Source organism: Oncorhynchus kisutch, linkage group LG21 (assembly GCF_002021735.2).
Source record: "Oncorhynchus kisutch isolate 150728-3 linkage group LG21, Okis_V2, whole genome shotgun sequence".
NCBI classification, from domain to species: Eukaryota; Metazoa; Chordata; class Actinopteri; order Salmoniformes; family Salmonidae; genus Oncorhynchus; species Oncorhynchus kisutch.
This window is the reverse complement of record NC_034194.2, coordinates 23,527,918-23,553,701: the sequence shown is the minus strand read 5'-3', so window position 1 is coordinate 23,553,701 and position 25,784 is coordinate 23,527,918. Positions and strand designations below refer to the sequence as shown.

Below are 25,784 nucleotides of genomic sequence, written 5' to 3'. Positions count from 1 at the left end.
TGTGTGTGTGTGGAGGTTTCATTGTGTGTGTGGAGGTTTCATTGTGTGTGTGTGTGTGGAGGTTTCATTGTGTGTGTGTGTGGGGTTTCATCGTGTGTGTGGAGGTTTCATCGTGTGTGTGGTTTCATTGTGTGTGTGTGGAGGTTTCATTGTGTGTGTGTGGAGGTTTCATTGTGTGTGTGTGGAGGTTTCATTGTGTGTGTGTGGAGGTTTCATTGTGTGTGTGTGGAGGTTTCATTGTGTGTGTGTGGAGGTTTCATTGTGTGTGTGTGGAGGTTTCATTGTGTGTGTGTGGAGGTTTCATTGTGTGTGTGTGGAGGTTTCATTGTGTGTGTGTGTGGAGGTTTCATTGTGTGTGTGTGTGGAGGTTTCATTGTGTGTGTGTGTGGAGGTTTCATTGTGTGTGTGTGTGGAGGTTTCATTGTGTGTGTGTGTGGAGGTTTCATTGTGTGTGTGTGTGGAGGTTTCATGTGTGTGTGTGTGGAGGTTTCATTGTGTGTGTGTGTGGAGGTTTCATTGTGTGTGTGTGTGGAGGTTTCAGTGTGTGTGTGTGTGGAGGTTTCAGTGTGTGTGTGTGTGGAGGTTTCAGTGTGTGTGTGTGTGGAGGTTTCAGTGTGTGTGTGTGTGTGTGTGTGGAGGTTTCAGTGTGTGTGTGTGTGTGGAGGTTTCATTGTGTGTGTGTGTGTGGAGGTTTCTGTGTGTGTGTGTGGAGGTTTCATTGTGTGTGTGTGTGGAGGTTTCATTGTGTGTGTGTGTGTGGAGGTTTCATTGTGTGTGTGTGTGTGGAGGTTTCATTGTGTGTGTGTGTGTGGAGGTTTCATTGTTGTGGTGTGTGTGGAGGTTTATTGTGTGTGTGTGTGGAGGTTTCATTGTGGTGTGGTGTGTGGAAGGTTTCATTGTGTGTGTGTGTGGAGGTTTCATTGTGTGGTGTGGTGTGGAGGTTTCATTGTGGTTGTGTGTGTGGAGGTTTCATTGTGTGTGTGTGTGTGGGTGTGTGTGTGTGTGGAGGTTTCATTGTGTGTGTGTGTGTGTGTGTGGAGGTTTCCATTGTGTGTGTGTGTGTGTGTGTGGGAGGTTTCATTGTGTGTGTGTGTGTGTGTGTGTGGAGGTTTCATTGTGTGTGTGTGTGTGTGTGTGGAGGTTTCATTGTGTGTGTGTGTGTGTGTGTGTGGAGGTTTCATTGTGTGTGTGTGTGTGTGTGGAGGTTTCATTGTGTGTGTGTGTGTGGAGGTTTCATTGTGTGTGTGTGTGTGGAGGTTTCATTGTGTGTGTGTGTGTGGAGGTTTCATTGTGTGTGTGTGTGTGGAGGTTTCATTGTGTGTGTGTGTGGAGGTTTCATTGTGTGTGTGTGTGTGTGTGTGGAGGTTTCATTGTGTGTGTGTGTGTGTGGAGGTTTCATTGTGTGTGTGTGTGTGTGGAGGTTTCATTGTGTGTGTGTGTGTGTGGAGGTTTCATCGTGTGTGTGTGTGTGTGGAGGTTTCATCGTGTGTGTGTGTGTGGAGGTTTCATTGTGTGTGTGGAGGTTTCATTGTGTGTGTGTGTGTGGAGGTTTCATTGTGTGTGTGTGTGTGGTGGTTTCATTGTGTGTGTGTGTGTGGAGGTTTCAGTGTGTGTGTGTGTGGAGGTTTCATGTGTGTGTGTGTGTGGAGGTTTCATTGTGTGTGTGTGTGTGGAGGTTTCATTGTGTGTGTGTGTGGAGGTTTCATTGTGTGTGTGTGTGGAGGTTTCATGTGTGTGTGTGTGTGTGGAGGTTTCATTGTGTGTGTGTGTGTGGAGGTTTCATTGTGTGTGTGTGTGTGGAGGTTTCATTGTGTGTGTGTGTGGAGGTTTCATTGTGTGTGTGTGTGGAGGTTTCATTGTGTGTGTGTGTGGAGGTTTCATTGTGTGTGTGGAGGTTTCATTGTGTGTGGAGGTTTCATTGTCTGTGTGTGTGTGGAGGTTTCATTGTCTGTGTGTGTGTGGAGGTTTCATTGTGTGTGTGTGTGTGTGGAGGTTTCATTGTGTGTGTGTGTGTGGAGGTTTCATTGTGTGTGTGTGTGGAGGTTTCATTGTGTGTGTGTGTGTGGAGGTTTCATGTGTGTGTGTGTGTGTGGAGGTTTCATTGTGTGTGTGTGTGGAGGTTTCATTGTGTGTGTGTGTGGAGGTTTCATTGTGTGTGTGTGTGGAGGTTTCATTGTGTGTGTGTGTGGAGGTTTCATTGTGTGTGTGTGTGGAGGTTTCATTGTGTGTGTGTGGAGGTTTCATTGTGTGTGTGTTTGGAGGTTTCATTGTGTGTGTGTGGAGGTTTCATTGTGTGTGTGTGGAGGTTTCATTGTGTGTGTGTGGAGGTTTCATTGTGTGTGTGTGGAGGTTTCATTGTGTGTGTGTGGAGGTTTCATTGTGTGTGTGTGGAGGTTTCATTGTGTGTGTGTGTGGAGGTTTCATTGTGTGTGTGTGTGTGGAGGTTTCATGTGTTGCGAGGTTGTCATCGTTTGTGTGTGTGTGTGGAGGTTTCATTCGTGTGTGTGTGTGTGGGTCATCGTGTGTGTGTGTGTGTGGTGGAGGGTTTCATGTGTATGTGGAGGTTTCATTGTTGTGTGTGGAGGTTTCATTGTCGTGTGTGGAGGTTTCATTGTGTGTGTGTGTGTGGAAGGTTTCATTGTGTGTGTGTGTGGAGGTTCATTGTGTGTGTGTGTGTGAGGTTTTCATTGTGTGTGTGTGTGGAGGTTTCATTGTGTGTGTGTGTGTGTGTGTGTGTGGAGGGTTTCATTGTTGTGTGTGTGTGGAGGTTCTCATTGTGTGTGTGTGTGGAGGTTTCATTGTGTGTGTGTGTGTGTGTGCTGGAAGGTTTCATTGTGTGTGTGGTTGCTGGCAGGTTTCATTGTGTGTGTGGAGGTTTCATTTGTGTGTGGGAGGTTTCATTGTGTGTGTGGAGGTTTCATTGTGTGTGTGGAGGTTTCATTGTGTGTGTGGAGGTTTCATTGTGTGTGTGTGGAGGTTTCATTGTGTGTGTGTGGAGGTTTCATTGTGTGTGTGTGTGTGGAGGTTTCATTGTGTGTGTGTGTGTGGAGGTTTCATTGTGTGTGTGTGTGGAGGTTTCATTGTGTGTGTGTGTGGAGGTTTCATTGTGTGTGTGTGTGGAGGTTTCATCGTGTGTGTGTGTGGAGATTTCATCGTGTGTGTGTGTGGAGGTTTCATTGTGTGTGTGTGTGTGTGAGGTTTCATCGTGTGTGTGTGTGTGTGTGTGGAGGTTTCAATCGTGTGTGTGTGCAGGTTTCATTGTGTGTGTGTGTGTGTGGAGGTTTCATTGTGTGTGTGTGTGTGTGTGTGTGTGGTTTCATTGTGTGGTGTGTGTGTGGTGTGTGTGTGTGTGTGGGGTGGTGTGTGTGTGGAGGTTTCATTGTGTGTGTGGTGTGTGTGTGTGGAGGTTTCATTGTGTGTGTGTGTGTGTGTGGAGGTTTCATTGTGTGTGTGTGTGTGTGTGGAGGTTTCATTGTGTGTGGAGGTTTCATTGTGTGTGTGTGTGTGTGGAGGTTTCATTGTGTGTGTGTGTGTGTGTGTGTGTGGAGGTTTCAGTGTGTGTGTGTGTGTGTGTGGTGTGTGGAGATTTCATTGTGTGTGTGTGTGTGGAGATTCATTGTGTGTGTGTGTGGAGATTTCATTGTGTGTGTGTGTGGAGGTTTCAGTGTGTGTGTGTGTGTGTGTGTGTGTGTGGAGGTTTCAGTGTGTGTGTGTAGGTTTCAGTGTGTGTGTGTGTAGGTTTCAGTGTGTGTGTGTGTGTGTGTGGAGGTTTCAGTGTGTGTGTGTGTGTGGAGGTTTCAGTGTGTGTGTGTGTGTGGAGGTTTCAGTGTGTGTGTGTGTGTGTGTGTGTGGAGGTTTCAGTGTGTGTGTGTGTGTGTGTGGAGGTTTCAGTGTGTGTGTGTGTGTGGAGGTTTCAGTGTGGTGTGTGTGGAGGTTTCAGTGTGTGTGTGGAGGTTTCATTGTGTGTGTGTGTGTGGAGGTTTAATTGTGTGTGTGAAGGTTTCATTGTGGGTGTGGAGGTGTGTGTGTGGAGGTTTCATTGTGTGTGTGTGGAGGTTTCATTGTGTGTGTGTGTGGAGGTTTCAGTGTGTGTGTGTGTGTGTGTGTGTGTGGAGGTTTCAGTGTGTGTGTGTGTGTGTGGAGGTTTCAGTGTGTGTGTGTGTGTGTGTGGAGGTTTCAGTGTGTGTGTGTGTGTGTGTGGAGGTTTCAGTGTGTGTGTGGAGGTTTCAGTGTGTGTGTGTGTGTGGAGGTTTCAGTGTGTGTGTGGAGGTTTCAGTGTGTGTGTGGAGGTTTCAGTGTGTGTGTGGAGGTTTCATTGTGTGTGGATGTTTCATTGTGTGTGTGTGTGTGGAGGTTTCATTGTGTGTGTGGAGGTTTCATTGTGTGTGTGTGTGGAGGTTTCATTGTGTGTGTGTGTGTGGAGGTTTCAGTGTGTGTGTGTGTGTGGAGGTTTCAGTGTGTGTGTGTGTGTGGAGGTTTCAGTGTGTGTGTGTGTGGAGGTTTCAGTGTGTGTGTGTGTGGAGGTTTCAGTGTGTGTGTGGAGGTTTCAGTGTGTGTGTGGAGGTTTCAGTGTGTGTGTGGAGGTTTCAGTGTGTGTGTGTGGAGCTTTCAGTGTGTGTGTGTGTGGAGCTTTCAGTGTGTGTGTGTGTGGAGCTTTCAGTGTGTGTGTGTGGGGGTTTCATTGTGTGTGTGTGTGTGGGGGTTTCATTGTGTGTGTGTGTGTGTGAAGGTTTCATTTGTGAATGTGTGTGAAGGTTTCATTTTGTGAATGTGTGTGTGAAGGTTTCATTTTGTGAATGTGTGTGTGAAGGTTTCATTTTGTGAATGTGTGTGAAGGTTTCATTTTGAATGTGTGTGAAGGTTTCATTTTGAATGTGTATCAAGGTTTCATTTCGTGAATGTGTGTGAAGGTTTCATTGTGTGTGTTCCTAGAGTAGTGATATTGAGTCTTACTCTTTTTCTTGCTCTCTCTCTCCTTCCCCCTCTCCCTCCCTCTCTCTAGATCACGGTGTGGAAGAGGTACAGTGATTTCCGGAAACTTCATCACGACCTCTGGCAGCTACACAGGAATCTCTTCAGCCAATCAGAGCTCTTCCCACCCTTCGCCAAGGCCAAAGTGTTTGGTAAGGGGCCGCTATTAACATATTATCTGACGTGTGTGTGTGTGTAAAATATGTAATATTATAAATATGTAATAACATATTACATGACGTGTGTAATAAACAGTGTAATAACATGGTGTGATATGTGTGTAATAAACAGTGTAATAAGTGTGTGTGTGTGTGTAGGACGTTTTGATGAGACGGTGATTGAGGAGAGGAGGCAGTGCTCAGAAGATCTGCTCCAGTTCTCTGCTAACATCCCAGCCCTCTACAGCAGCCAGCACATCCAGGACTTCTTCAAGGTACACACACCACACCACACCACACCACACACACTCATCATATATGCTGCTGCTACTCTGTTTATCATATACCCTGATGCGTGGTCACCTTACCCCTATACACATCTATTTCTATCGATCCAGTATCCCTGCACATGGTAGTGGAACTGACCCTGTATATAGTATGCTTACTTTTTTGTGTTCTTATTTTTATATCTGGTGTGTTTTTGTTCTACCTTGTTAGTTGTAGTATTACATTGTTATTGATTACTGCATTGTTGTGGTTAGAGCTTGGAAAAAAAGGCATTTCACGGCACTGAAACACATGAACACACACATACAAACCTCCTTCAAGGTATTGGTCCACCTAGCATCACGTTGCTAATAAACATCTGTCCCTGACTCCTCATAGGCTCACTGTCCAATTGGCTCCCTCTCTGATTGGTTGTTGGTTGTGTTTCAGGGAGGGGAGGTCAGCGACGGCTCAGAGCTTATTGGACCGGCTGAACCCTTCTTGGACTTCCTGGCTGACAGCCTATCAGACTGCGGCTCTGAAGGTAGGGCGGGACCTGAGGAGTATTCATTAGTTTCATCCTAGTTTAACCTCATATTTGAGGGAAAAGGACACCTACCCTCGTATCACTCATTGTTGGTGTCTGTGTGTTTCTCTCCCCAGTTCAGAGGGATCTCGGTGGAGCAGATGATTTGACCATTACCAGTCAGTCTGAATATGGAGGTAAAAACAATTTTGTGTGTTTCTACATACGTTGTCTGTGTGTGTCTCTACCCTCCTGTATTTGTGTGTTGTCTGGACTGATGTCTATCTATGTGTCCCCTCCCCAGGTCCGTCCAGTGACAGTGACCTGACCTCCCTGGCCATAGACATAGACTCTTTGGCCGAGCTGGACGATGGCATGGCCTCAGGCCGTAGCTCGCCCAACCAGCCACTGGGAGGCTCCAGCACCATCACCAGTACCCACAGCAGCCCCTCTCTGCCCCCCCTGTATGACTACCAGCAGCACCGCCATCAGCAGCACACCTCGAATCCAGCCCCCTGCTCCCCAGCCCCCGAGGTCAGCCGAACCAGCAGGACAGCGCTGTTCCCCTCCAGTCTGAGGAGAGGTAACGCTAACGCTAAGGAAACCAAGAGAGACTACCTGGACAGGGCTAGTGAACACATCCGATTGGCCGTGCAGAAGGAAACGGAGCAGGACTACCAATCAGCGTTCTCCTACTACAGGAGCGGGGTGGATTTGCTTCTGCAAGGGGTGCAAGGTAAGGTACCCTAGAGGGAAACACTAGGTACTTTGTTGAGGAGACAATATGTTTGTTTGTTTGTTGTGCTGTGTTAATGGGTTCTGTTGAGAGGAAGCGATGGCCAGCCATTTGTCACTAATGACTGTTATTAACTCAACACCCCTTAAAACGTCAATTACAGCTCTTAGTCCAGACACACACTGCTACACTACTCAATACCTCTCACACACTCTCGTTTTCTCTCTCCCTTTCTTTCTTGTCTTCGCTCTTGCTCGTACTCATACAAACCTAAACGAGTTCTGCCCGTTTAGGTGGGAAATGGTGTTTTGGTGCAAATGCGGCACGTGATTTTTTAAATTTAAATTTAATCTTTTGTTTAATTAAGCAAGTCAGTTAAGAACAAATTCTTATTTTCAATGACGGCCTAGGAACAGTGGGTTAACTGCCTTGTTCAGGGGCAGAACGACAGATTTTTACCTTGTCAGCTTGGGGATTCAATTTTGCAACATTTCGGTTACAACGCTCTAACCACTAGGCTACCTGCCGCTCCAATTTGATTGATTGACTTTGCAATCTGAATTGGCTGGTTCTAAGTGTTTGTATCTTACATAATTCTCCTTCCCTCCATTTCCCCCTCTCCTCTCTCTCCAGGCGAGCCCAGCCCTACGAGGCGGGAGGCTGTGAAGAGAAGGACGGCTGAGTATCTGATGCGTGCTGAGCAGATATCCAATCAGCATCTGAGAAACAGCATGGGTCAAGGGTCAACACAGACCGTGGTCAGTGGCTACAAACAATCTAATTTGCTCACTGATGCACCCGTATAATCATTATTGTAAAAGACAACATTTCTTCTCAATAACTTGCCTGGCTTTGTATAAGGTTATATAAAAATCTATCTTATGTCCATCTATCTCAGGCCATGGGGGCGCAATCCTCTACCGCCACCTGCAGAGGGGGTCAGCAGAGTCCAGCCGAGGAGCTCAGGGCCTACATGGTGCTGGGGGTCATCGATAAGGTCATTCTGGGGGAAGGATGGGTTGAAGGGCAGTCATATAGACTGTTTGTTTTAGGTTGGTGCAGATGGAATGGAAGCCACTTTAGACTATAGAGAAGCATCCTGTGGGCAATTATCATCGGTTCTAAGTGGTTTCCTCATCTCCTTTCCTGGATCTAAGTAGAAAGACTACTGTGTTACCCTGTTTTCACCTATCCATGTCTTTTTAAAAATCGGCTAGGATCAAGGAAAGGGGACGAGGAAAGGAAACCAGTGTGTGTGTCGGGGTGCCACAAGGTCAGTTTAGGTTACTGGTCCTCTCAAACAGCTGCTGGCAAAGTGACTCCAGCACTGGAGCATGAAATGACTTGGCAGGCAGAGCGGACATCGCACAACACAGAATCAATGGAGCTCAGCACAGGCCAGAGCCACAGCACTATACACAACCAAACACATATCAAATGGACACAGTGTAACACACATTAGTGAGGCCCTACACACAACTAAAACCATACAATGTTTGCACACAACTCAGCAACACAACTAAACACCTGCGGGTATTTGCTCCCTTATTCTGTGCATATAAAAATGGCGGCCAAAGAAAGACAACAGCACTGTTTTTTTCACCTAATGGACAATGACATACACAGCTCTTCTCCTTCTCCTCCCTCCTTCTCTCACTTTTAATTGGGGATAGGGGGACAGATGGAGAGAGCTCCTCACCCCTGCGCCTCCTCTCCTCTCCCCCGTCCCTGATGTTGGTGTGTTAATTATATTAGCGTCCTGGCTAGCACTTTCACTCTGTTTACTCACAACTCCATTCATATCCATTTAGCCTGCACCTGTTTGGGCCCAGCCAGGGTCACAGAGAATAAAACACACACACACACCCCGCCACATATGCTCCAGCTCTCCCCTGAGAGAGGGAGCAGGAGAGAAATGGAGATGTCAGAGAGAGGAGGAGAAGTGAAGGAGAAAAGAAATGAAGATGTCAGGAAAGATAGAGGAAGGGGGGGGGTGCAGGGAGGTGAAACAGACATGATTTAAGAGGGAGGGAGGCATGGATGAGAGGGAGGGATACAGGGATGAGATGGAGGGAGGCAGGGATGAGATGGAGGGAGGCAGGGATGAGATGGAGGGAGGCAGGGATGAGATGGAGGGAGGCAGGGATGAGATGGAGGGAGGCAGGGATGAGAGGGAGGGATACAGGGATGAGAGGGAGGGAGGCAGGGATGAGAGGGAGGGAGGCAGGGATGAGAGGGAGGGAGGCAGGGATGAGAGGGAGGGAGGGAGGCAGGGATGAGAGGGAGGGAGGGAGGCAGGGATGAGAGGGAGGGAGGGAGGGAGGCAGGGATGAGAGGGAGGGAGGGAGGCAGGGATGAGAGGGAGGGAGGGAGGCAGGGATGAGAGGGAGGGAGGGAGGCAGGGATGAGAGGGAGGGAGGGAGGCAGGGATGAGAGGGAGGGAGGGAGGCAGGGATGAGAGGGAGGGAGGGAGGCAGGGATGAGAGGGAGGGAGGGAGGCAGGGATGAGAGGGAGGGAGGGAGGCAGGGATGAGAGGGAGGGAGGGAGGCAGGGATGAGAGGGAGGGAGGGAGGCAGGGATGAGAGGGAGGGAGGGAGGCAGGGATGAGAGGGAGGGAGGGAGGCAGGGATGAGAGGGAGGGAGGGAGGCAGGGATGAGATGGAGGGATACAGGGATGAGAGGGAGGGATACAGGGATGAGAGGGAGGGATACAGGGATGAGATGGAGGGATACAGGGATGAGATGGAGGGATACTGTAATGTTATTTCTGGATTTGAATGTTGTCTTTCCCCTCAGGTTCTACTGGTTATGGACAAGAGAACCCAGGAGACCTTTATTTTGAAAGTAAGTCTATGTGGTGAATTAGTAGTCCTACTAGTGTGTGTGTCAGTCCCTAGTATTCAGGCTGGCTGTGTGTGTGTGAAAGCCACCATGTATCAAGACTAGCGGTGTGTATGTGAGAGTCACCATGTGCCCTGAGTGTAACGGTGTGTATGTGAGAGTCACCATGTGCCCTGAGTGTAACGGTGTGTATGTGAGAGTCACCATGTGCCCTGAGTGTAACGGTGTGTATGTGAGAGTCACCATGTGCCCTGATTGTAACAGTGTGTATGTGAGTGTCACCATGTGCCCTGATTGTAACAGTGTGTATGTGAGTGTCACCATGTGCCCTGAGTGTAACGGTGTGTATGTGAGAGTCACCATGTGCCCTGAGTGTAACGGTGTGTATGTGAGAGTCACCATGTGCCCTGAGTGTAACGGTGTGTATGTGAGTGTCACCATGTGCCCTGAGTGTAACGGTGTGTATGTGAGAGTCACCATGTGCCCTGAGTGTAACGGTGTGTATGTGAGAGTCACCATGTGCCCTGAGTGTAACGGTGTGTATGTGAGTGTCACCATGTGCCCTGAGTGTGACCTGTGTAATTGATTCTAATGGCCGTGTCCCTGTCAGCTCTCCTGCTCTGGGGCGAGACGTGTGCCAGATGCCATCGAACAGCACGCCACAGGCACAGACGACAAACACACACACACACTCTCACTCATTCCTGCACTGAAGTCTAGAATAACTCAGATGTACTGTATATGTCTTAATGAATACAGACACAGGGAGTCGGGTTGGCAGGGCAATGTTTGCACAACCTCAATGCAATGTTTCTCCTTCATCCCTCCTCATGGCTCCCTCCCTCCCTCAGGGCTTGAGGAAGAGCAGTGACTGTGGGAGACCCAAGCGGACCATCATGCCTCACTCTGTGCCCCACATGGTGCGGCTGAGGAAGTTCATTGTCTCAGAGGACACTGTGTTTCTTCTGCTACATTACGCTGAGGGTATGATACACACTTCTTTAGTCTCCCTCACTCTCTCCATCTTTCATATCTCTTCTCTCCTTTATCTCCCTCCCTTCACTCACTCCCTGCCTGCCTGCCTACCCTTGTTGTAGACAGATGTTTGATAGAGTTGGGTGTATGTCACAGGTCATTATTCTGAATACCAGGTGGTGCTGCGCTTCATTAGCTATGCTAACACCTGGGCATCCTTATTTTCCACTCACCAACGTGTGTGTGTGTGTGCGTGTGTGAAAGAGACAGACTCTGATAGCAGTTAGAGTAACTGCTATCTTCACACTTGTATAACTTGCGAAAAGACAAATGGATTTTTTTATTTTTTTGTTATGCACCTATTGATTTACCATCATTTAGAAAATGAATGCGTTTTTCATATGGAGTTCAAATATTTGATTGGCTAGCGCAATATTTGATTTGGAAAACTAGATATGATGATATGATGCTTCAAATGGTAGATGCAATCCAAGTCTAAGAAAAGCACAGCTGAAACTAGTGCATTACAGTATAGCGAATCTGTCCCACATGGGAAGAGCAGACAAACAGCCAGCAAAGTAGTTGAGAGCAGACAGAGGGAGGCAGTGACCTGAGTGACATTCTCCAGTCCAACATGTGGTTGTTTTTCCTCCTAAGTGATCGTGCTGCCCTACTATCATTATCACCGCCCGCAGCATACACCCTATTCAGTCTCATCATACACAACAGATGCTGTCCTACAATCACTCACACCACAGCTGGGTTAGAGTGAGTGTGTGTGTTTGGGGAGGAGTGTGTGCTCGTCTCTGCCTGCCAAGGACAGTTTCTAAATGTTATCATGACCCTTGAGGTAATTGAGTCCCCAAAACAATTAAACTGTTTTCACCATGTTCACCATGTTGTTTTTTCCTTCTATTTACCTTTTGTACAACCCACCTTCTTACTTTGATCATTAAACAAGTTTCAATTCTCCCCATCTCTTTGTCTCTTCTCTCTCTCTCTCCCTCTGTCCAGGTGGGAAGCTATGGTCTCACATTGGGAAGTTCCTGCGTAACTCCAGCCCGGAGGACAGCTTCGACATTCCCTTCATTCAGAAAAGCCACACCACGGCAGTCCACTCTGTCCAACATGCTGCTCCCAAGCTGGGCTTGGACTCTGGCAGCTCTGGGACTGGGCCTGGATGTGTGCTCCAGAGGCAAGGGGAGTCTTCTCTTGTCCTCCCCCAGAAGAGTGCTCTGCCTCCTGGGCTGGCTGACCGCCTTAGGCCCCAGTTGGACTCTGGAGCGACCTCTGAGTTAGAGGAGTGCACCGACAGTTATCTGAATCTCTGTAATGAGTACGAGCAAGAAAAGTTAGAACCAGAAGCTCTAGGAGAGGAGGAGAAGGAGGGAGAGGTGTGTGTGTCGAGAGGACAGGAAGCATCGTCGCTGGATGTCACCGTCACCACGACAACCACTTCCTCCAGGACTCGCTCACTGCTTAGCAACGACAGCCTCTGCTCTCCAATCAGCGCCCAGGAGCTGCGTTTCTTTACTGAGACGGCTGTGGATCACAACAACGGGCGTTGCCAGGACATCGGGCAGAACCACGGCGAGGTGTTCAGCCCCTTGCTCTCCCCCGCCGTTCCCCTCTCGTTGGACCAGTCCAAACGCACCCCCATGGAGTTCTTCCGCATCGATAGTAAGGACAGTGCTAGCGAGGTGACGTGGTGTCCTGACTCAGCCGAGCTGAGGCCCAAACCAGACCCTTCCAAGCCGCTCCCCTTCCTGTCCACCTCTGACCTGGGCTCTGAAGTCACAGACCTGTCGGACTTAGTGGAGGAGGTGAAAGGTCATGGAGGTGGGTCTGACCGGTGGGGTCTGGATGGTAGTGACCAGGGCTCTAATGAGTCGGTACCAGTCATCTCCTTTAAAGAGGCAGTGGTGGAGGACGAGGGTCGACCCCCTGACCTCCTGGTCAACCTGCCTGGGGTCATTGGTGGGGAGGGGTTGGTGGGGGTAACTGGGGAAGTGGAGGCCCTACAGGAGGAGCTGGTGTCCTCAGGGGTGTGTCTGGCCCAGGAGGCCAAAGCCTCCCCTAAGTTGATCCAGCCGGACGTCCTGCAGCTCCACCATGAGCTTGAGGAGGGGGAGGAGCTGGCTGTGGGGCGGGCCCTCCCCTCGAGGAACAAACGCACCACCTCTTCCTCTCCCTGCGCCTCCCTGTGGGACGACTGTGGCCTGGCCTTCGTACAAGATGCCAAAATGGCTTCCGGAGCTTCCATACTCCCGAATAAGGACTTCCTCCCTGCCAGCGCTGTGTCTATAGTCTCGCTCTCTTCCTCCAACATAGACATTCCATTCGCTGACACACTTAGCTCACTTCCTGAAAGATTAGAAGCCATTTTGAACCCACAGGTACACCCTGACAGTTTGGTTCTTAACCCAGACGGGACGATAGCTGGCTCCAACCGCGGTCAGGATGGGACAGGGGCCAGCTCTGGGGCAGAGAGTGCACTAGGCGTTGAGTCCCAGTTCCAGGCCAGTAAGGCTGGTGTGTTTGGTGTGGAGGACATGGTAGAGTCAGATAAGGATGTGTCTCGGCTGTTTGCAGAGCTTGACCAGTTGTCTGCTGTAGCGTCCCAGGCCAGGATTCCAGAGGAGTTTGTGAGGTGCTGGGCGGTGGACATGGTCTCTGCCTTGGACTCACTCCATCAGGAGGGCGTCGTCTGTAAGGACCTCAACCCCAACAACATCCTCATCAACAGCAAAGGTCAGAGGTCACACAGCTCTACTGAAGCAACAGGGCTTTGTGATGGGTGTTTGTATATAGCGTTTATACATCAAAAGTGAACGCCCATCATACGTGTTGTGTAGACCCAGTTATATGCGTTAGGAGAAATATGCAGGCCTCAATCTAATTTCCTCTTGTCGACTAGGAGAGGTTATGTACAAAGTACTAAGACTGTCACACTATTTCATCATTTTCATTATCTTTCACTTTTCCTTCAAAGCTTAAACTACTAAAGTTCTGCCAGATATATTCATATAGATAGGACACGCCACTCATACGCCTATCTGTCTGATACCAGTGGTTTGGAAGCTCCCTCCAGAGCATTATCTTTGTTTTACACCGACCCAAGCTTGAATCTCTACTCCTTCCCTTTCTAGTGCCATCATCTCGCTGTACCTTGTTATGGACACTTGTCTAATTATCTGAGTGGCTGTTTTGGTCTCCCTGTGTTCCCCTCTGTGTGTAATTATTGTTCTGAAGTGCTATCAACAGCCTAGTAGTAGTGTAGTGCATCAGTCTGGTTAACTCCGGCTGATGCCATCGGCTAGCTAATGGCAACATTAGTCCTAATGATACTGGTAGCCGTTAGCAGCTAAACAGGAGTAATCACTGGGGCCGTGTGCTGCTGGAATAGCTCTGTTAGAGAGAGAGAGGAGGTAAAGAGGTGTGTAAGTGTTCTAGAGGTCAGCTGAGTGGACTGTTGTGTGCAGAGAGAGCGAGGGAGTCAGGGTGACACAAACACTGTTTTTGGAAGTTGGAGACGTGTGTATGTGTGTGTGTGTACGTGTTGAGAAGTTGGAAAGGGTTCTTTTTTGGGTTTGTTGACATGACTCATTTTTCTCTCTCTCGCTCCTTCGTTCCTAGGCCATGTTGAGCTGACGTATTTCTGCAGCTGGAGTGACGTGGAGGACTCGTACGACAGGGAGGCCATCACCAACATGTACAGTGCACCAGGTGAGAGAGAGACACACACCGCCTCAGTGGACACGTCATAAAACCACGGAAATGGTTCCAATGGTTTTGCCGCCGTTCATTTTTCACATTGTGAATTTGACAGAAAAAATACATTTGTGTGTTTGGTGTAGGCTTGCCGTGACGTTTTAATAGCCGTGTAATTCTCTCGGACAAGATGACTTTCACCAATATATTGGGCTCAATTTACTCACAAAAATGTGCTATGCTAATTATTGATTGAAGTGACCTTGTCCGAGAGAGATTTGCGCACTTGTCAAAACGTCACGCCAGGGTAAGCCTACAAACACAGACCTTGTATGAAGTAGTTCTGAAATCACAGAGGCAAAAAAAACTATTGTAACCATTTCGGGGTTTATGACTCATACTGTGGTACTCAATTGTTCAAAAATGTGTGTGTGTGTTTCCAGAGCAGAAGGCCTCAGTAGGTTAGTAGTGAGGCTGTGTAGAGGTTCATGTTATGCAGACACAACTAGGCCACTCTCCCTCCCATCTCCCACAAAGGCCTCATTCATACAGGAGCAAGACCACGTAAACAGTTCACTATGTATGTGGGGCCTCGGGAAAGTGAGGTTTAAATGGCAGTAGAGCCAATTCATTCATACGTGTAGATCTACAGATAACACACTAGAGGACATCGTTTTGGTGTGCATGCCTTGAGGGTTCTCATTCAGTGATTTCTTCATTTTTTAAATTGAACCTCTAGGCAAGTCAGTTAAGAACAAATTCTAATTACAATGAAGGCCTACCAGGGAACAGTGGGATGTTCAGGAGCAGAACAACAGATTTTTACCTTGTCAGCTCGGGGATTCGATCCAGCAGCCTTTCGGTTACTGGCCCAATACTCTAACCACTAGGCTACCTGCCGCCTCATAACATGAACCAGTTTTAAACCAACACATTTCCCAGAGAATTAAACCTAGTCACATATGCACAGAAGGCCAAACTTTTCTGTGAGTATTGATGACACACGATTACTGTCTTCTATAGTTTTGACATATTTTAAACAGATTAAAATGGACTGAAAAAAATGTATAGATTTAGGAACTGAATGTAGTTCCTGGGGTGTCCTGTAGAGGGTAGTGTGGCGCCAGCCTGTGTTGACGTGGTGTGACTGACCTCTCCTGTGGCCTGAGCATGCCTGTGGAAGCCCTGGCATGCTGTTTAAAGGCTGACTAAACACACTGCTGTTACACACAAGACTCTACCGCACCTTGTGTGTGCGTGCGTACGTACGTGCAACACTGATGGCGCATGACGCTGTACTGGAACACCAGACGGCGTGCGACACATATAGTTAAGATACTGTGTGTGTCGCTTTGGATTAAAGCAAAAATGACAGATGTATATACTTTTATATACTTACGTTCTCTCTCCCACCCCCTCCTCCCAATCCTTCTTGACCAAACCAAATGTATGACAGAGTGCAATAAGTATGAAAGCAAAGCTCCATCTCTCTCCACTCATGTTATATTCCAGAAGCCCCAGCCAGACAGGCAGACAGGCGGGCGGGCAGACAGACAGGCGTGCGGGCAGACAGGCAGGCAGTCCAGAGCAGCAGAACACTGTCCGTGTGTTAAGGCATTATATTGGAGATAGGAACTCGACACCGAGGAACATACACTGAGTATACCAAAAATTAAGAACACCTTTCAAATATTGAGTTGGCCCCCCTTTGCCCTCAGAACAGCCTCAATTCGTCAGTGCATTTACCCTACTAGGTGTCAAGCCTTCCACAGGGATGCTGGCCCATGTTGACTTTAATGCTTCCCACAGTTGTCAAGTTGGCTGGATGTCTTTTGGGTGGTGGACCATTCTTGATACACACAGGAAACTGTTGAGCGTGAAAAACCCAGCAGCGTTGCAGTTCTTGACACTAACCAGTGCACCTGGCACCTACTACCATACTCCGTTTTTGTCTTGCACTTTCCCGCTCTGAATGGCACACATACAAACACAATCCATGTGTCAATTGTCTCAAGGATTCAAAATCCTTCTTCAGTCTATCTTCTCTCCTTCATAGACACTGAGTGAAGTGGATTTAACAGCTGACATCAATAAGGGATCATAGCTTTCACCTGGTCAGTCTATGCCATGGAAAGAGAAATGTTTTGTATGCTCAGTGTATGTCAAATGATCAAGCCCCAGAGGTCAACCGGAGAGGCACTAAGGACAGATGAGGGAGGAATAAGCAGGCAGAGGTTAGGGAGTGTGTAGGTCAGCTGTTCGCTGTCCTACTTTAATTTGTGAAAGATATTGGATTATTTTAAAAGGGTGTGGTGACTACCGATTAGCTTCTGCGTAGATGGACTTGTAGGTCCATAATAGGTGTATCTCGTTTATGTGTGTCGGTGGTTACTTCCGCATCTGGTTGAGCACTGTTCATTGGGCAGCATGTGGTAGGTGTATTAGCCATGAGGATCCAGCAGAGGGATTCATGCCATGTCTGTGAGTGTCTGTCTGACTTCTCTATCTCTGCTTTATAGCCTTCACTCTCACTCATTTGCTCTCTCTCTAAGTCTCACTTTAACTCGTACTTTTCACTCTTTCAATCTCACGCTCTTTTTCCATTCTGTCTTTCATTCTATCTACCTCAATGTCATTCTGTAATCCCCCCCCCCCTCCCACAGATGTACTTACTCCACCCCCTTATGTGTTGCTGTTTACCCAGACAGGGTCAGTCCCAGCTATGGTTCATTCCTGATGACAGATTTATGATTGTTTGCCAGAGAGCTTGCAGGGTGCCTGCTGTGACAGGGCGCTGTGTGTGTTTGTGTCAAGAGGGAGTGAGAGAGACAACATGTTTTCAACACACTCACACCCAAAAACATAGGAGGGGACTGGGAAAGTATTTATTTTATTTTCATCTATTAGTTGTTTATTATCTCTAACTGAGATTAGAACTGATTCTGTAAACATGAGTGCTTTTCTGTTATTTAACAAATCACCCCAAATAATATTTTTTCTTTTACATCCCTCCTCCCCATCAAACTAACAGCATGTTATTTAGTGACAATGGTGTTGATAATAATATGCGCATTGTCACTTAATGTCCGATTCACTTAGATAGGCCTTAGATTCCCCTTCTCCCTATTGTATTCAACACCACAGTAAGTACATATGTGGTTAACGTCAACTGCTTCTACCTGAAGCGTGAGAAGCTCCAGACTCTCCGGTCCTCCTCTCTTCACTTCCTCCTACATCACTTCCCCTTCGAACAATGGCAGTCGGTTGGTTTTGGGGAAGTGGAGAAGAGAGAGGAGAAGAGAGAATGTTCCTCCTGGCCCTAAGAGATGAGAGGAGAGAGTGCTTTTCTTAAACGACTGACCGAGGAAGAGGGAACTCCTTTGCTGTAGAGAAAAGGGAAGTTGTGTTCCGATTCTGCCATTAGACATCACACCTGGGCTGAGAACACTGTGTGGCTCCACTCACTGTCTCTTAGCTGGCTTGGCCTTCCCTTGACTTCACTCTTTTTGTAAAGATTAGCAGAGGCTCCCATCCCTTTAGATGAAATAAGAAAGACAAGGTGGAAAGGAGCCATTTCTAATGAACTCGTGTGTATTATAGTCATGTAAAACGGAGGCTTACTGTACGAGTGGGTTTTGTTAGTGACCCACTCTTTCCCCTCTCTCTCTTCCTGCCTTGCTCTAACAGAGTGGTAAGTGTAGCCAGCTCCACTGTCTTCTCCCTGCAGCTCCTCAGACATTAATCCATTGTGATGACAATTGACCTTGCTGTGAGACGTGTGTGTCCAGTATCCTCCCCCCAAGCTCATACCCACGCAGGTATCACTAGTCTGTTCAATGACGATCTCTTCTCCTTGGCTGTCAAAACGGTGGTCATGGGGAGCCCTGAAGACTGGTTGCTCAGTTGTGTGTGTGTGTGTGTGTGTGTGTGTGTGTGTGTGTGTGTGTGTGTGTGTGAGAGAGAGAGTGCATGTGAGCGAGTGCTGGCTGGATGTTCCTTTAAGGGCGGCCAGAGCGAGGAGTATCATAGCCCGAACTGGGGCTCTCTAACCTTGGCTGAAAGGGAACCCCCTGGAGCCTCCTGGAGGAGAGGGAGCTTTGTCTCTCCTCCTCCCCAGCTGAGGAGCCTGGTCGCTGGGCACACATGCTCTGACTCCTGGGCCCCGGCCCCAGGGTTACCAGGCCCCCCTCTGGAGAGAGGAGTGGAGAGAGACACAAGGGGCCATCTGGTGCCCAGTGGAACGCACGCACAAACACACACCAACACACAGACAAGACCACTGACACACACATACACCACACACAAATGGCACATGCACCAGTGGCCCCCCCAGCCGACCTGCCTGTCACTCCGGCTGTGTGTCCCTGCTCCCCTAACCTCCTCTGTGGGAGAGAGAGCCAGGGGGCCCAGGGAGGAAGAGATGGAACAAGAGGGAGAGGGGGGGGGGGGCGAGAGGGAGGTGGTGTTAGAGGAAGGACGCACGGCCGACACAACGTTCACCTTGACAGGGTCTTACAGTGGTAGGGGGAACATGGAGGTTTGTCTTCAGTAGTAGAACAGAAAGACTAATCGAACAAGAGAGATACAGTATGGAGGTGGGAATTTAATGTTTGTGGATTTGGTTTAGTTTTGCTTTTGCAATTCCAGAAGACCTGCCTGGAAAATAGCATTGAATTGAAAACAATAGAAGATAGGGACGACAGACCAGTGAGGTTTAATACAAGGCAGCTGGAACTAACATGAGGATGAAATGGAGGGCAGGAGGGAAATGTTGATGAAGGCTTTAAGTGGAAGTGTATTATCATGTATTGTGTCTCTGGACTGGAGAAGTGTGTGCATTTCTGTGTCTGTGGTTGGTACTGTGTGTGTGTGTTTCTGAGGGTGTTTGTGTGTGTTTCTGAGGGTGTTTGTGTGTGTTTCTGAGGGTGTTTGTGTGTGTTTCTGAGGGTGTTTCTGTGTGTTTCTGAGGGTGTTTGTGTGTGTTTCTGAGGGTGTGTGTGTGTTTCTGAGGGTGTGTGTGTGTTTCTGAGGGTGTGTGTGTGTGTGTTTCTGAGGGTGTGTGTGTGTGTGTGTTTCTGAGGGTGTGTGTTTCTGAGGGTGTGTGTTTCTGAGGGTGTGTGTTTCTGAGGGTGTGTGTTTCTGAGGGTGTGTGTGTGTGTTTCTGAGGGTGTGTGTGTGTGTTTCTGAGGGTGTGTGTGTGAGGGTGTGTGTGTTTCTGAGGGTGTGTGTGTTTCTGAGGGTGTGTGTGTTTCTGAGGGTGTGTGTGTGTTTCTGAGGGTGTGTGTGTGTGTGTGTGTGTGTTTCTGAGGGTGTGTGTGTTTCTGAGGGTGTGTGTGTTTCTGAGGGTGTGTGTGTGTGTGTTTCTGAGGGTGTGTGGTGTGTGTTTCTGAGGGTGTGTGTGTGTTTCTGAGGGTGTGTGTGTGTTTCTGAGGGTGTGTGTGTGTGTGTGTGTGTGTGTTTCTGAGGGTGTTTCTGTGTGTTTCTGAGGGTGTTTGTGTGTGTTTCTGAGGGTGTGTGTGGTTTCTGAGGGTGTGTGTGTGTGTGTGTGTTTCTGAGGGTGTGTGTGTGTGTGTGTGTTTCTGAGGGTGTGTGTGTGTGTGTGTGTGTTCTGAGGGTGTGTGTTTCTGAGGGTGTGTGTTTCTGAGGGTGTGTGTGTGTGTTTCTGAGGGTGTGTGTGTGTGTTTCTGAGGGGTGTGTGTGTGTGTTCTGAGGGTGTGTGTGTGTTTCTGAGGGTGTGTGTGTGTTTCTGAGGGTGTGTGGTGTGTTTCTGAGGGTGTGTGTGTGTTTCTGAGGGTGTGTGTGTGTTTCTGAGGGTGTGTGTGTTTCTGAGGGTGTGTGTGTGTTTTCTGAGGGTGTGTGTGTGTTTCTGAGGGTGTGTGTGTGTGTGTGTGTGTGTTTCTGAGGGTGTGTGTGTTTCTGAGGGTGTGTGTGTTTCTGAGGGTGTGTGTGTGTGTGTGTTTCTGAGGGTGTGTGTGTGTGTTTCTGAGGGTGTGTGTGTGTTTCTGAGGGTGTGTGTGTGTTTCTGAGGGTGTGTGTGTGTGTGTGTGTGTGTGTTTCTGAGGGTGTTTCTGTGTGTTTCTGAGGGTGTTTGTGTGTGTTTCTGAGGGTGTGTGTGTGTTTCTGAGGGTGTGTGTGTGTGTGTGTGTTTCTGAGGGTGTGTGTGTGTGTGTGTGTTTCTGAGGGTGTGTGTGTGTGTGTGTGTGTTCTGAGGGTGTGTGTTTCTGAGGGTGTGTGTTTCTGAGGGTGTGTGTGTGTGTTTCTGAGGGTGTGTGTGTGTGTTTCTGAGGGTGTGTGTGTGTGTTTCTGAGGGTGTGTGTGTGTTTCTGAGGGTGTGTGTGTGTTTCTGAGGGTGTGTGTGTGTTTCTGAGGGTGTGTGTGTTTCTGAGGGTGTGTGTGTTTCTGAGGGTGTGTGTGTGTTTCTGAGGGTGTGTGTGTGTTTCTGAGGGTGTGTGTGTGTGTGTGTGTGTGTTTCTGAGGGTGTGTGTGTTTCTGAGGGTGTGTGTGTTTCTGAGGGTGTGTGTGTGTGTGTTTCTGAGGGTGTGTGTGTGTGTTTCTGAGGGTGTGTGTGTGTTTCTGAGGGTGTGTGTGTGTTTCTGAGGGTGTGTGTGTGTGTGTGTTTCTGAGGGTTTGTGTGTGTGTTTCTGAGGGTGTGTGTGTGTGTGCGCTTTTCGATTTTTTGTGTGTGTGAGGTCAGGTCATGCAGATGGTGTGAAGTTGCAGCACAGACGGTTTCCTCAATTTGACTGCTTTTTTATTATGCAAATCACCCCTTTACGAGACACACACACACACACACATTTGGCTCCTCACTGGATGGTGTGTGTGTAATATGTTAATTAAATAAAATATTAAGTCGTTGTCATTTCATAGTGTTATTATGTGGTATTCTAATTTTGGGATAGTGAATTTAAAGGAATTGCGCTAATCACAAGTCAGACCTGATGTTTTGTCAGCTACATGTCATATTATCGCTTCTCTCTCCTTTGTTGTAGAGGTGGGCGGTATCAGTGAGGAGACTGCAGCGTGTGATTGGTGGAGTTTGGGAGCCATCTTGTTTGAGCTGCTCATAGGCAAGGTAAGAGGACAAATGGCATCAGTGTTGCTGTGTGTTAGATGGATGCCTGTGTGTGTGCGGGGGCAGTGAAGACATCTGTGTGGTGGTATATGTTGGCTCTCGCTGGCCATCGCTCTCGCTGTGCCAGGGTGGACATGTGACTATCTCTGTCAGGTGTGTGTGTGGAAGGTGTTTTGTGGTGTCTGTGTGTAGGTGCATCTTGGCTCTTCCCTCCTCTCCCTGGCTGGCTAGCTGTGCCAGGGTGGATGTGGGTGTGTGTGTGTGTATACATACATGCATACATACATATATGCCTGCGTGTATCTGTTGTTTGTGTGTTTGGAGGTGTCTGTGTGTAGTTGCGTCTTGGCTCCCGTCTCTCCCCCTGGTTCTCGGCTGGTGCCAGGGGCAGCGGTGTGACTTTCTCCCCCAGCCTGGGCTCCATCTGCTGGGGCAGGGGGTCACCTCTCCCTGGGCCCTCTCCTGGCTCTCTGTCCCTGGATCAGGGCTGGGATGGAAGAGCGAGCCAGCTCTCAGGACTCCTTGGGCTGAGCTGACTGACCTTAGATCAGTATAGAGGAGGGAGAACAGAGCAGATCTCTTGATGATATACTGTTGTGGCTGTTCCTGGGTCAGGGGTAGATGAGGACTGGTGAGGAGGGAGATATCACTGTCTTCGAGAACACAGACACACTCGTGACAGGTCCAGAACACTCCTCAAACTTTTAATTGTCCTTAAATTTGAATAAATCCTAACTGACTGCCAGTGGCGTAGTTTCATCTGAACGATCTTTAGTTCCCATCACTAGATGAAACAGATGAAACGGACAGCCAGGTTGTAAGTTTGTTTTAACATTGTGAATACATTTACTGGCAGAACTTCAACAAACCCACAGATTTCTCTTTTGAGGATTTTAGTTGAGGTATATTACACACACACACACACACACACACACACACACACACACACACACACACACACACACACACACACAGGCGCTCTTGATCCTTGCGCACACACACAGGAGCTCTTGATCCTTGCAGGATAAGATTTTGCCCAGGGCGATCTTGACTGTTGCTGGGATCTGAGCCATATCTCCTGCAGCATGTGTTGGAAAAAGCAACCGATCTAACTGATGAACTAACAGGGTTTTTCCATGCTAATCTCACATAAGCACACACACAAATGACTGTATAAAGGGAAGCACACATACACACACAAATGACTGTATAAAGGGAAGCACACATACAAATATTTTATACTGAAAAAAATATATAAATAACAGTCAACAGAGTTACAGTTCATATAAGGATATCAGTCCTTTGAAATGAATTAATTAGGCCCTAATCTATGGATTTCCCTTGACTGGGAATATAGATCTGTTGGTAACAGATACCGTAAAAAATATATTAAGGTAGATCAGAAAACAACTCAGCCATTTGCCTAATGCTGCGCCACGCGTCTCCTTCACATAGAGGTTTTTATTGTGGCCTGTGGAACATAGTCTCACTCCTCTTCAATGGTTGTGCGAAGTTGCTGGATATAGGCGGGAACTGGAACACGCTGTAGTACACGTCAATCCAGAGCATCCCGAACATGCTCAATGGGTGACATGTCTGGTGAATATGCAGGCCATGGAAGAACTAGGACATTTTTCAGTTTTCAGGAATTGTGTACAGATCCTTGTGACATGGAGACGTGCATTATCAAGCTAAAACATGAGGTGATGGTGGAGGATGAATGGCACGACAATGGGCCTCAGGATCTCATCACGGTATCTCTGTGCATTCAAACTGCCATCAATAAAATGCAATTGTGTTCATTGTCCGTAGCTTATGCCTGCCCATATCATAGTGCCCCATGAGGGCAGTGGGGTTATATTCACATCAGCAAACCGCTCGCCCACATGACGCCATACACTGATGGGTCTGTGGTTGTGAGGCCGGGTTGGACGTACTGCCAAATTCTCTTATTAAATTATCTGTCAACAGCTCTGGTGGACATTCCTGCAGGCATCATGCCAATTGCACGCCCCCTCAACTTCAGACATCTGTGGCATTGTGTTGTGTGACACAATTGCACATTTTAGGGTGGCCTTTTATTTTACCCAGCACAAGGTACACCTGTGTAATGATCATGCTGTTTAATCCGTTTATTGATATGCCACACCTGTCAGGTGGATGGATTATGCTCACTAACAGGGATGTTAACAAATGTGTGCAATTTGTGCACAACATTTGAGAAATAAGCTTTGTGCTCATGGAAAATTTCTGGTCTCTTTTATTTCAGTACATAAAACATGGGACGAACACTTGTTGTGGTCATAGTTTTGTTCAGTGTATTTACTTGGTTTGTGTTTTTCAACATTTGGGCTGCGCTGGGTTTTTAAGTAAAATCTCAAGGGCTTGTTGTAACACAGTAATTACGACTACCTGTGGTGTAGGTGCACACACACCCAATTACATTACCACCTGCCTGACTCTGTTTCCCTTTGTAATGCATGTTTATAGTGACTTCAACAGAATAACTGTCTGTCTGAGTTCCCCCTTCCATCTCTTCCACTAACCTCTCCCCATGTGAAAAACAACCTTTTCCATTAGGTCACAAGGAAGAGCAACAGCCCAGTGAAATCACACTGATATTATCTCTGCTATGATCAGTATTATTTCAGGTGTTTTCTCCCTCTCTCTTGTCTTCTGTTTATCCAGTCAGCTTTTCTCCTGTAGTGGCCTCCGCAGGCTGGGGGTCTGTCTCTGTCTGCCTCTGTGGCAGCTTCACACAGACAGTAGCCGAAACATGAACAGCTTTTGTACTGACGGAAACAGATAAATAAACTGTGGTTTGTCTGATGTGTATCTGAGACCGTGGAGGTTGATCCAGGCTGGATAACATTTCAACGTCTGAATGACACCGAGCTAGAATAATATGATCCGACCGGGTGTCAAATGAATGCATGTAATTGTGTGTGCATGTTTTTGATGTGCATAATGTGCGTTTCTCTTCCTCCCCAGTCTCTGCTGCAGTGCCACCCAGCTGGTATCAGTCGCCACACGGCCCTCAACGTCCCTGAGTTTGTATCTGAGGAGGCCATGTCGCTACTGGTGGAGGTCAGTACTGGCTCCTCCTCCGGTTGACTACTCATCTCTTCTATTCTCCTCTGTACTGATGAGTACTTCATGTACTAAAGTAAACACAGACCTCTCGCACTGTGTATAAATACATCCTATATTTAACGTAGCTCGCACTAGGCTAAAGTTACCTTGCTAATTCCTCATTCCGATGTTTAATATAAACTGGGTAGCATTCATATGGCTCCTGTCCATCTATCTAATACAGCGTGTGTGATGTGTTATAATAAAAAGTCACAATTGGTACCCCGTAATTGAGAAGACACCATCTAATGACAGTCAGACTGACATTTTGATTGGCTCATGCCCGGGTTTAATAATGGATTACTATGGAATGTCCTATGGTGTGATGATAGGCATGGAGAACAGCCATTACACACATTTTAAAACTGTTGTCTTTATGTCACAAATACATTATCTAATGAATGCATAGATGCTATAATGAGTGAGCTGATGAATACATGGCAGATGTGCGATTTCACACCAATGGGAGCGGAAAATATTTGTATCTCGTGTTGTTCTGGCAATTCTCACATAGAAACTTCATTGGGAAGGATGTCTGTAATGCTTTTAACAAAATGCTTTTATAAAATGCTTTTCATGCGTTTTATTTTTTTGAAAATCATGATGACAGTGGCAATTTTAGGCCCTTTTCAGACCTATATATGCCCTCTGTAAGACCTTATGATCTGTGAACCGTACATGATGCAGACAACAACTTGCTGTCATTATACTCCAAGATGTATGAGGTATGTTTCGGTCTGAAAAGGGCCTAAAATGGCTACTTTCATCATTAGAAAAAAAATATATATATACACTGCTCAAAAAAATAAAGGGAACACTTAAACAACACAATGTAACTCCAAGTAAATCACACTTCTGTGAAATCAAACTGTCCACTTAGGAAGCAACACTTATTGACAATAAATTTCACATGCTGTTGTGCAAATGGAATAGACAACAGGTGGAAATTATAGGCAATTAGCAAGACACTCCCAATAAAGGAGTGGTTCTGCAGGTGGTGACCACAGACCACTTCTCAGTTCCTATGCTTCCTGGCTGATGTTTTGGTCACTTTTGAATGCTGGCGGTGCTTTCACTCTAGTGGTAGCATGAGACGGAGTCTACAACCCACACAAGTGGCTCAGGTAGTGCAGCTCATCCAGGATGGCACATCAATGCGAGCTGTGGCAGGAAGGTTTGCTGTGTCTGTCAGCGTAGTGTCCAGAGCATGGAGGCGCTACCAGGAGACAGGCCAGTACATCAGGAGACGTGGAGGAGGACATAGGAGGGCAACAACCCAGCAGCAGGACCGCTACCTCTGCCTTTGTGCAAGGAGGAGCAGGAGGGGCACTGCCAGAGCCCTGCAAAATGACCTCCAGCAGGCCACAAATGTGTATGTGTCTGCTCAAACG

General features: G+C 47.7%; 1 protein-coding gene across 2 annotated transcripts in view; it reads left to right on the top strand.

Annotated features, from left to right (window-relative positions):
• rps6kc1 (ribosomal protein S6 kinase polypeptide 1) overlaps positions 1–25,784 on the top strand; it is a 67,790-nt gene that overhangs the window by 32,027 nt on the left and 9,979 nt on the right. For both annotated transcript variants that reach the window (XR_004204647.1, XM_031800257.1), the window contains exons 3-15: positions 5,003–5,123; positions 5,289–5,404; positions 5,847–5,940; positions 6,060–6,119; positions 6,227–6,658; positions 7,292–7,416; positions 7,557–7,655; positions 9,456–9,503; positions 10,352–10,484; positions 11,490–13,226; positions 14,112–14,201; positions 21,179–21,261; positions 24,253–24,348. Coding sequence is in view for 1 of the 2 variants with exons in the window: in XM_031800257.1 (XP_031656117.1) it covers positions 5,003–5,123; positions 5,289–5,404; positions 5,847–5,940; positions 6,060–6,119; positions 6,227–6,658; positions 7,292–7,416; positions 7,557–7,655; positions 9,456–9,503; positions 10,352–10,484; positions 11,490–13,226; positions 14,112–14,201; positions 21,179–21,261; positions 24,253–24,348 (3,234 nt within the window). In the remaining variant the exon portion in view is untranslated. The remainder of the gene's footprint in view (positions 1–5,002; positions 5,124–5,288; positions 5,405–5,846; positions 5,941–6,059; positions 6,120–6,226; positions 6,659–7,291; positions 7,417–7,556; positions 7,656–9,455; positions 9,504–10,351; positions 10,485–11,489; positions 13,227–14,111; positions 14,202–21,178; positions 21,262–24,252; positions 24,349–25,784) is intronic.